General features: G+C 41.4%; 1 protein-coding gene across 1 annotated transcript in view; it reads right to left on the bottom strand.

Annotated features, from left to right (window-relative positions):
* Nucleotides 1–12271, bottom strand: part of VOPP1 (VOPP1 WW domain binding protein) — a 184902-nt gene that overhangs the window by 17711 nt on the left and 154920 nt on the right. The window contains exons 4-5 of the mRNA XM_073550042.1: nt 5998–6075; nt 2569–2705 (exon numbers count right to left, since the gene is read on the bottom strand). Of these exons, the coding sequence (XP_073406143.1) occupies nt 2569–2705; nt 5998–6075 (215 nt within the window). The remainder of the gene's footprint in view (nt 1–2568; nt 2706–5997; nt 6076–12271) is intronic.

The raw sequence follows: 12271 nt of genomic DNA, 5'->3' as shown, positions 1-12271 counted from the left end.
GCCATCAACACACAAATCGCCGTATACACACACTCTGTTTTTTCCCACCTCATATCTCCATGAAACACAATCTTCTCTTCCTTTTCTTTCTTGTGGCTGTCATGGAGCTATGAGGTGTCAAAACCACAAAGAGGACTGAAAATCCTCCCCCCCAAAAAAAGGTAAACAACACTAAGGGTCAGGGGTCAGCAATCCCCAACCTACCCAGGTGTCAGTACTATTACACTCAGGATGCTGTGTTTTCTGCATCCTGAGTACAGTAGTTCTGACACATGGGCAGGTGAATAAAGATATGAGGTGGATTTTCTCCATCATCTCTTCAGTGTGCATTAATATATTGGACTATCGATTAATGCAGACTGAAGAGATGATGGAGCTAATGAGAAGTTACCAACCATAGCACTGACAAATGGAACAAATAGAACAGGCGAACTGTAATGCATGGGGGGCATAAACCAAGTAAACAGGTGTTGTACTAAATTTTTTTATTTAACATAAAACATTTAAAGTACATGTTAAAATTAAAAGGCCATAACATTACAAAAAAATTCAAGAATTTTCAAAACCATTGCATCTTGCCATGCCACACGTCCAATCTCAGAAAAAAAGTAGTCCGCAAATGTATCCCTCATTTGGGCAGCTTCCCTTGCTGTCCTCAGAGGGTGATGATGGTAATCAGGCAACGGGTTACAAACAGGTTCATCAAGTTCGAAGGTTGGTCGCTCTTTAGCCATTATGTAGTTGTGGAGAACCACACACGCCTTGACCACCTCATCGACTGTCTCAATTTTGAGATTAATTAATGTCCCTAAAATGCACCATTTCGAGACAGGAATACGGAAGGCACTCTCAGTTCTTCGTGCCCTGGTCAGTCGGTAATTAAAAATCCTTTTTGAATGGTTCAAGTCCCGACTGGAGTGTAGTTTCAGTAGGTTTCCACACATCTGAAAGGCCTCATCACGAACCACAACAAATGGCATTGGCGGGCCTTGAGTGTTGGGAAGAGGTCGTGGGAGGGGGAAATTAAAATTATTACTATATAACCGTTGGCCCATGTCAGAGTTTTTAAAGGTCTGGAAGTCATTTCCACGGCCAAAAGAACCAATATCCACGGCAATAAATCTACAGTCTGCAGCTGCAATGGCCATGAGCACTATTGAGAAGTATTTTTTTATAATTAAAGTACTCAGATCCACTTCGAGCCAGTTTGGTAATCCTAATATGTTTCCCATCCACTGCTCCCAAACAGTTGGGGAAATTACACATTTCCCAGAATTTTTCAGCAGTTTCCTGCAAGATTTCCATGGTGGGTAGGGGGATAAATTCTTGATGAAGAATGTCCCACAAAGCCTGGCAAGTGTCTGCCACAATCCCAGAAAGGGTGGAAAGGCCAATCCGGAACTGGAAATGGAGCGATGATAGGCTCGCTCCGGTAGCCAGGAATCTGCCAAACAGAGAAAGAAAAAAAATATTATGAACAGTAATATTTATGACAGGGGTTTCAAAAAAAAAAAAAGGAAAAAAAATGAGGACATTGCAGAGCAATAATAATTATGACAGACGTTTAGTTTTAAATATTACGCACCTTAGTGTCACCAGCAGACGTTCCTCAGCTGGAATCTCTCTACGGAGCTGGGTATCCTGCCTGCTGAGGGCTCCTTGTACACAACCCAGCAAAACCCTGAAGCTCTCTTGAGTCATCCTCGTGTAATCAAAATGTTTATCTGGGTTTTCACAGAGCTCACTGAATAAGGAGTGGTAGGCTCCACGGCTCTCCAGGACTTCAAGAATGTGGTGTTGCCAAAAGCGCCGACGCCGTCTCCTCCGTCTTTCTCTTTTCCATTCTTGCTCACAAGCAAAGGCAAAGGCAAGAAACAATTTGATATCCAAATCCAGTTTAAAATAGAAACTCTCCTTGTGAATGTCCATCTTGATGCAGGATACAGGATCAAAATCTGATGATTTCAGCTCTACAAGGATCTATATAACAAAATCCCATGAGACACGCCCATTGGGCTTGGCTTGTGTCCCAGAAAATCTACTGGAAAAATTTTTCACTATGGGAAGCATGCGAATAAAAACGCAAACGCATGCAAAAACGCATACGAACACATAACAAAGCAGCGGGTTTTTTTACGTCTTGCATAGATGATGCGGCTAAAAAACGCTGCATTTTTATGCGTTTACATATGTTTTTGCAAGCGTTCATGGTTGCGGATGAAACGCTGCGGATTCAACCGCAAATGTGAACCTAGCCTAACACTGGCCAGAATGCAACAAGAGCGTAGTGAGCACCATATTCTGCACGCTGGTGCATCTACTGATGTATAGCAGATTAAACCCTACATTCACTCTTTTAAGGTTGAAAAAGAGGCAGCAAACTTTTGTAAACTTGCTGAACACCTTGAAGGATTTATTCCTTTTATATGAAAAATCCAAAGATTTTGAAGGATCGAAAAAATCTTATCAATTATTACGTCAGAAAACCTGTATATATCTAGTGATACATATGCACGTATATGATTTTCCTACAATAACTTTTAAAAATATGTAAAATGATGTCCAGACCTGGTGGAGGCCCAGGAGTTTGCCTTGTGTAAGATACATTAAATGTTGGTTCTTCAACAAGTAATGGTGGATACATTCGCCTCCTAATGAAGAATCCTGCTCCGCAACAAAACAAAACTCCCATCATCAGTAGAAACCTAGAGAACGAGAGCAGAATATGTTATTGTGTAATAGAAGCATGACCTTAGGAACATCTTCATCTGTTATACTGCTGTTACTACTTATTACAGTCAATTGCAGAAATACAGCATATCCCATGGTCCTTCATTAAATTGAAGCCATATTCAGATGCCTGTAAAGTAATGCTTTGAGTAAGGCAGGGGTCACACTTGCGATTGCAATGTAAGAAACTCGCGTGAGTCTCTCGCATCAATATCCGGCACTGCCGCCGGCACTCAGGACCGGATTGTGCAGCTGCATGTCTTTCTATGCAGCTGAACGCTCCGGCCTGAACCGCTGGCGGCAGTGCCGGGTATTGATGCAAGAGACTCGTGCGAGTTTCTCGCATTGCACTCACAAGTGTGACCCCGGCCTAAGGGTCATAATCAAAAACAATGTCACCATATGGACTCTAAAATACTTATATTAACAAATAGAGCAGGTATTCACCCAGCCCAGGTGTAAAGCTGGCTCCCCACCGCTGCTCAGTTCTCAGTGTATTGGCTGCAGTGGTGACATCACATCAACAGTGTGCATCATCTCTGTAGCCAATTGCGGAGCTCAGAAGCTTGTTCCGCATACCTCAGCATGGTGAGCTCATTGATTGGCTACAACAGAGATGAGCATTATCAACGTGATGTCACCGCTGCAGATAGTCTGGAAGATTTTGAGTATCTATACAGTATATGTGTAAAGGTGGTAAACAAAGTCTATCACCTTCCTACCCCTGAAGACACCAATCGCGTCAATGTATTGTAATGTGAATAATGTTTTGCGTCTTTTGTAAATATTGTGTCATGTGAAGTTAATTGTATTGTATTGTGATGTTTGCCTGTGTAATATATAGGGTGTGGTAATGTAAGATAAGTAATGAAATGTAATGCATATAGAGTAAAGAACGTTGACAGGTAATGTTTGGGAGTAGCCGACAGTGGTTGGGGGCTAGTGTTAGGGAAAGTGACTGCTTCATGCTAGGAAGATAGGGTCTGAAGTGCAGAGTGAGCAGTGTCACTTATGAGAGTGAGCTCAAATGAGAAGATACCGAACAGGAGGGATAGCAAGATCATGAGGATAAGTGTCAGAGAGACAGAGTAGTCTTCCGGAGACAGGTCCTTGGAGAGGACGCCTAGCCACAAGACCTTGAGCTTGTAGTGCTGAGAGGTAATGGGCCTATACAGGACAGAGAGACTGGGACTAATGAATGGTCCTGTGTGGCAATTCCAGGGTGACAGTACTGGAAGAAATAAGATGCAGAACCACTGAACAAGTAACAGAGACTTGTTAATCAGGGCTGTAGCGTTAAAGCTGGGCTGTGGCAAAGTAGGGAGAAACAGCAGGCATAGAAGCCCCTGGAGTATACTATTAAGGAAGGATACTGTGTGGAAAATGCTTCATGTTGCAAAGGAAACGTCCATAAGACTTTGTACCTGCTATCCTCTGTATATAACAATTACCAAATTCCTGTTTATTTTTTAACTCTGGTCACCCTCATTGAACAGTAAAACATCTGGTCCTTGCAAACCAGAAACATTGATTACATGTGGCCTACATGGGCATAATGCGCTCATAGCACAAGTCCATACACCCAGCCAGGATCTCCACTTTCAAGTAACGTGCCAGGGTGCCCCAGTGCCTTGTTACACATGGACAATCTATTGGGCACCATATTCAATGGACACTGTAAAATGCTTTATTAATCTGTGTTGTAAAATTGAGCACTTTCTGCCTTGTTTTCTTTGAGTCCCAAGAAAAGAGCAGCTACAATCAAAACCCCTTTAATGTCTGCATATACACACGTGGTCAAAATTGTTGGTTCCCCGTCGTTTAATGACAGAAAAACCCACAATGGTCACAGAAACAACTTGAATCTGACAAAAGTAATAATAAATACAAAATCTATGAAAATGAACAAATGAAAGTCAGACATTGCTTTTCACCATACTTCCACAGAATTAAAAAAAAACCTCAAGTGCAAACTGCTCCAGTTGTCTCGTATTTGAAGGTTGCCTTTTCCAGACGGCATGTTTCAGCTCTTTCCAAAGATGCTCAATAGGATTTAGGTCAGGGCTCATAGAAGGCCACTTCTGAATAGTCCAGTTTTCCTCTTAGCCATTCTTGAGTGTTTTTAGCTGTGTGTTTTGGGTCATTATCCTGTTGCAAGACCCATGACCTGTGACTGAGACCAAGCTTTCTGACACTGGACAGCACATTTCTCTCTAGAATCCCTTGATAGTCTTAAGATTTCATTGTACCCTGCACAGATTCTAGACACCCTGTACCAGATGCAGCAAAGCAGCCCCAGAACATAACAGAGCCTTCTCCATGTCTCACAGTAGGGACAGTGTTCTTTTCTTGATATGCTTTATTTTTCTGTCTGCGAACATAGAGCTGATGTGCCTTGCCAAAAAGTTCCATTTTTGTCTCATCTGTCCAAAGGAGATTCTCCCAGAAGCTTTGTGGCTTGTCAACATGTAGTTTGGTAAATTCCAGTCTGGCTTTTTTAGGATTTTTTTTTTCCAACAATGATGTCATCCTTGGTCGTCTCCCATGAAGTCCATTTTGGCTCATTCAACGATGGATGATGCGATCTGACACTGATGTTCCTTGAGATTGAAGTTCACCTTTATTTAATCTGTCTAGAAGGTTTCTGGGCTCTTTTGTTACCATTCGTATTATGCATCTCTTTGATTTGTCATCAGTTTTACTCCTGTGGCCACTTACAGGGAGGATGGCTACAGTCCCATGGAGTTTAAATTTCTGAATAATATGTGCAACTGTAGTCACAGGAACATCAAGCTGCTTGGAGATGGTCTTATAATTTTTATCTTTAACATGTTTTTTCTAATTTTCTTTCTAATCTCCTGAACAACTCTTTCCTTGCCCACTCACTGATTCCAAGATTGTAGACACTTATGATGCTAATTAGTTGACACACCTTGATTTAACATGTCCTCTTTGTTACATTATTTTCAGGGGTACCATCATTTCTGTCCAGGCATATTTCACGAGTTTTATTTATTTTTTTAATTCTGTGGACGCATGGTTGAAAAGCTATGTCTGACTTTCATTTGTTCATTTTCATAGATTTTTTATTTATTATTACTTTTGTCAGATTCAAGTTATTTATGTGACCATTGTGGATTTTTCTGTCATTAAACGAGGGATACCAACAATTTTGAACACGTGTGTAGATATTAGCATATAGTGACTATAATCATTGCGATGAAATGCCTTCAATGTTTATTCAAGGCACTTTATAAGATAACCTACCAAAAATACCATAGCCGTTGGATGGAGAGTGCCCGTACACAACATCTTGATCCACAGCAGTCTTCATATGCTCTACATCTACAAAAAAGCAGTATAATGTATTTTCAGCAATAAACACATAGTGATTATTTTAGTTAACAAAAACAAGACAAAAATGTACTAGAAAGATCCCAAACTGAAAAGAAAAGAGAACTGAGAAGACTGTCGCACCGGTCAAGACCAGGAGTGGAAAAGGAGCATCACACTGGTGTGTTGAGATACAAAAACTATAGAAATTAAAAAGTCTTCTTACAAGGGTGATATGCTGTCATCAGGGCATAACTGTATTCTAGGTGTTGCAGAGGTGGCCATCACAACTGGACCCTGATGCCTATAGCTGCCTCAAAGCTCTTAACACCGATATCATGAATGGTACAAGAATCCCTGTTACAGATTTTGCATTGGATTACAGGAGCTTTACTTTGGTTTCAAGTTGGCCATACATTTACATTTTGATGTAGTAGTCTACCTCAATAGATGTGAGTATTACATGCATCTATATACAGACCAATGTTCCTGTACTCAATTGTTTACGTAACATTTTCAGGTATATTGTATATGAGCGTATCTATACTCAACTTAACTTTATTGCACTATAAAGTCGGTGTATTTGTTAGGAATACCTTCAGTAGACACAATTGTCCTCCTCCGGTTTCCAGACTGCTTCGCCGGTCATGGGGGCGGAGCTAGCGGGCACTTGGGTGGTGCAACTACACACAGTGGTGCCTCGTGTGTAGAAGTGGTGGGCGTTGAGGGAACACAGGACATCATGCTTTCCACTGGTTTCGCAGCCCGGGAGACATGGGGTGATGTGTCTCCCAGTTGCCAAGCAACACAGGATGTTACCTTGCCTGGTGTTAACCTTTGGTGGGAATGTATGCACCTTGCTGTGCAGGTGAGGGGAGTGGCTACCTGTACATGACTGGGAGGAATGCTTCACCTGATTGTTATCCTTAGATTTGGGCTGGCTATGTAAACCCTGCTTCTAATTCAGTTCCCTTGCGTAATGCTTCCTGATTGAGCTCTGGTTGCTTCTCAGTAGTTGCTAATGATCGTTATTGGTTCTTCACCATCAGCTATTCTCCAGGGGGTTTCTCATTGGTTTTCATTTTGTTTTTTTTTTTGCTAGCTTTGCATTTTCTCTTGTACCTGACTCCATATCGTCTGCGTCACCAGATGACAGCTATCCTGCGACAGCAGTCTGGGAAGGGCTCTGAAAAGCCCCCATCACCTTCGGGAGTAGGTGAAAAATATCCCGTCCTTAGCAGTGGTGGCTTGCACAAATTGCATCTGTGACTGCGCTTTTGCTGATCCGATGCGAGTCGCTACAGAGTAGGTATACCTGCGCATAAGTATTTTAGGCAGTTATTTTTAGGGGGGGACTTTTCTTTAGGATTGGCTAATAATTTAATATCTTGGAGAATTCCATTATACAATATAGTAATCATCATCATCATATCCCTAAATAGTCCAATTCATACAAGAATCGTACCCCAAAAATGACATGCTAAAATGACTTCCCAAATACTTAATTGCCGCCTGACTTGCATACATACAGTATAGCGTCATCACGATTTCTCAACATTAAAATAATAGAGATGTAATTGTAATCATCACTATCTCCTTTAAAGAAATCCTGAAGCAAATCTCATTTATTTGAGCAATTAACTCCTTATGACTCATGACATAAACAGGAAGCTCTAGGACTCCTAATATCATAGCAAAGCTGAAATTCTGGGAAGAAGTTGACTGTAAGGACAAAGCTCTACAGAGCTTATAAACTCATTATGGCCAAACATTTTGCTCCTGGACAGCTGGTAAATTGTATAAACAAGATTAATCGTATAACAAATCAATCAAAGGAAATGTTAAACTACATTATGATACATTCAATAAAAATATACATAATTTAAACAAAGCCTTAAAATCTAAGTTACTAGTGAGGCTTATAAGGAATGTCATATATAAAGGTCACCATAGATTTCAGCTCTGTTGCAGCCAAAATCTGGACAAAATCCCTTTTTTGTTGTGTGAAAATGGCGTTTTGTTAAGTATATTTTATAATTTAATGAATGAAAGAAGTCGCCTTATTGAGACATAAATAAAAACACATCTTGTATTAAAATTTAGCCCAAATAGAGAGTGGAAGGTAATCGCACAGTTGTACATAGAATGTGTGAAATGTATGAGGATAGGCACATGCAAAAATGGTATAAAATATCATAGGCAAGACATACATATATCAGAGGCAAGGCTTACGTACTGCAACAAATACTATCACAAGCCAGTGAGCACATAGCACTCGACATGCTTTTTAACCCACCCACAGATGAAACATGTTGGACGAAATGTGTTGGATGCTCTGGGCTCCCTGTTGTGGGGCACTATTTGTTACAATATGTGAGCCATTACTCTTGCCTTATTCTCACTTTTCTTTCTGCCTTTTATTGACTTATGTGTAGTGATGGTTGAACCCGTGAATGTTCAGATTCGGCAGGTGCGGTCGAACATCTAAAAAAAGTTTGATTCGGGTACCAGAATGGTACACGGAGCACAATCAAAAGAATAGGGGACCTGAATATCTGTCATTTGCCATGCTGTCATCTGCATGACAGCGCAGCAAAAATGGGCCCTGATCGGCGGTAAGATCATTACCACTGGTCAGAGAGCTGCGATTCTCATGTTGTCTGATAACAGCGTGATCCAGCAGCTGTGACCAATTGTAAAAAGGTTATCGCCAGTCACATTCATCAGCTGATAAGAGAGTACTTCTCTCATCAGCCTTTGCCTGCTGTTGCTGAAAACAGTGAAAGCAGACGCTACTGATAGGAGTAATCATTAGCGGGCTCCTGTCCTATAAATAAATAAATAAAAAACAAAAGGCGTGGGGTCCCTTCTTTTTTTGATAACCAGCACAGGCAAAACTGACAGCTGTGGGCTGCAACACCAAGTTGCAAACTTTATCATGACAGGTTATCAAGAATACAGGTGTCCCATATTGTTTTTTTTATTATTTAAATAAATAATTTAAAAAAATGGCATAGGGTCCTTCCCATTTTTGACAACCAACTAAGCTAAAGCAAACAGCTGGGGGCTGGTATTCTCAGACTGGTAAGGGGTCATGGATATTGCCAGCCCCCCCCACACACACAGCCTAAAATTAGCAACTCGCAGCTGGCTCAGAAAAGGCTCATCTATTAGATGCACCAATTCTGGTGCTTTGCCTGGCTCTTGCTTTATTGTTCAGGTTCGCCCATCTCTACGTATATGTAAATATACCTACTTTCTTTCTTATGTATGTATCTAACTATCCTCACAAATTTACCTGGAACATTAACCATGTAGGGTTGCCTGTGTTTTATTTCTCTTTGCTATTGGGGCTCCAATTTGTTTTGTTAAGTGAACATTTGTATTGAGGTTTTTACAATACAGTAAATTTTTAGATACATATAGGAAATTATTCAAATAAAATCAATAACATACCAAAAGAAATACCACAGATTTGCCACCATATTAAGTCCAAAAGACATACAGTGGGGCAAAAAAGTATTTAGTCAGTCAGCAATAGTGCAAGTTCCACCACTTAAAAAGATGAGAGGCGTCTGTAATTTACATAATAGGTAGACCTCAACTATGGGAGACAAACTGAGAAAAAAAAATCCTGAAAATCACATTGTCTGTTTTTTTTTCATTTTATTTGCATATTATGGTGGAAAATAAGTATTTGGTCAGAAACAAGCAATCAAGATTTCTGGCTCTCACAGACCTGTAACTTCTTCTTTAAGAGTCTCCTCTTTCCTCCACTCATTACCTGTAGTAATGGCACCTGTTTAAACTTGTTATCAGTATAAAAAGACACCTGTGCACACCCGCAAACAGTCTGACTCCAAACTCCACTATGGTGAAGACCAAAGAGCTGTCAAAGGACACCAGAAACAAAATTGTAGCCCTGCACCAGGCTGGGAAGACTGAATCTGCAATAGCCAACCAGCTTGGAGTGAAGAAATCAACTGTGGGAGCAATAATTAGAAAATGGAAGACATACAAGACCACTGATAATCTCCCTCGATCTGGTGCTCCACGCAAAATCCCACCCCGTGGGGTCAGAATGATCACAAGAACGGTGAGCAAAAATCCCAGAACCACGCGGGGGGACCTAGTGAATGAACTGCAGAGAGCTGGGACCAATGTAACAAGGCCTACCATAAGTAACACACTACGCCACCATGGACTCAGATCCTGCAGTGCCAGATGTGTCCCACTGCTTAAGCCTGTACATGTCCGGGCCCGTCTGAAGTTTGCTAGAGAGCATTTGGATGATCCAGAGGAGTTTTGGGAGAATGTCCTATGGTCTGATGAAACCAAACTGGAACTGTTTGGTAGAAACACAACTTGTCGTGTTTGGAGGAAAAAGAATACTGAGTTGCATCCATCAAACACCATACCTACTGTAAAGCATGGTGCTGGAAACATCATGCTTTGGGGCTGTTTCTCTGCAAAGGGGCCAGGACGACTGATCCGGGTACATGAAAGAATGAATGGGGCTATGTATCGTGAGATTTTGAGTGCAAACCTCCTTCCATCAGCAAGGGCATTGATGATGAAACGTGGCTGGGTCTTTCAACATGACAATGATCCAAAGCACACCGCCAGGGCAACGAAGGAGTGGCTTCGTAAGAAGCATTTCAAGGTCCTGGAGTGGCCTAGCCAGTCTCCAGATCTCAACCCTATAGAAAACCTTTGGAGGGAGTTGAAAGTCCGTGTTGCCAAGCGAAAAGCCAAAAACATCACTGCTCTAGAGGAGATCTGCATGGAGGAATGGGCCAACATACCAACAACAGTGTGTGGCAACCTTGTGAAGACTTACAGAAAACGTTTGACCTCTGTCATTGCCAACAAAGGATATATCACAAAGTATTGAGATGAAATTTTGTTTCTGACCAAATACTTATTTTCCACCATAATATGCAAATAAAATGAAAAAAAAACAGACAATGTGATTTTCTGGATTTTTTTTTCTCAGTTTGTCTCCCATAGTTGAGGTCTACCTATGATGTAAATTACAGACACCTCTCATCTTTTTAAGTGGTGGAACTTGCACTATTGCTGACTGACTAAATACTTTTTTGCCCCACTGTACCCATACCTTAAATCAGATTAGTGAAATCTTTATTTTTACCAATAAAGGTTATAACAACTATCCAAACATCGTTTTGTCAAAATTATCATATATTTCAACCATAACTAGCAAATATAAGTCATATATTATAATATTGGTAAACTTCTACCCCAGTCACATCCTTCAAATTAAAATAGACCCAACCAAAATCTCATTAGTAGTGTTGAGCATTCCGATACCGCAAGTATCGGGTATCGGCCGATACTTGCTGTATCGGAATTCCGATACCGACTTCCGATATTTTTTCAATATCGGAAGTCGGCATCGGAATCGGAAGTTCAAAGTTGATTGACAGCCTGACGTCATCATGATGCGCGGTGTGTGCGCATCATGATGCGCCGTCATTTCGGGCCTTCTGGGGGTCTCTGCCGGCCTGCCGGGGGGCTGTGTGGACTGCCCGGGGTCTGTACCGGCCTGCCGGGGGGCTGTGCCGGCCTGCCGCTGGTCTGTGCACCCTGTGGGGGTCTGTACCGGCCTGCCGGGGGGCTGTGCCGGCCTGCCGGTGGTCTGTGCACCCTGTGGGGGTCTGTACGGCCTGCCGGGGGGCTGTGCCGGCCTACCGGGGGGCTGTGCTGATGTCCGGGGGTCTGTGCAAGCATCGTCCGATGGGACTACAAGTCCCATCTGGCGATGCCTGCTACCATGACAGTGATTGACACATTAGCCAATGATGGGACAGTAGTAGTCCCATCATCCGGCTAATGTGTTAAATGTTAAAAAAAAAAAAAAAATACTACATACATACTACATGCATGCTACATACATACTACATGCTACATACATACTACATACATACCACATACATACTACATACATACTACATACATACCACATACATACCACATACATACCACATATATACATACATACTACATACATAACACATATATACTACATGCATGCTACATACATACTACATGCTACATATATACTACATACATACTACATACATACATACTACATATATACTACATGCATGCTACATACATACTACATGCTACATACATACTACATATATACTACATGCATACTACATACATACTACATGCATGCTAC

This window comes from Dendrobates tinctorius, unplaced genomic scaffold (genome assembly GCF_039654945.1).
Source record: "Dendrobates tinctorius isolate UK_male_01 unplaced genomic scaffold, ASM3965494v1 ptg000162l, whole genome shotgun sequence".
NCBI lineage: Eukaryota > Metazoa > Chordata > Amphibia > Anura > Dendrobatidae > Dendrobates > Dendrobates tinctorius.
This window is presented reverse-complemented; position numbering and strand designations above follow the sequence as displayed.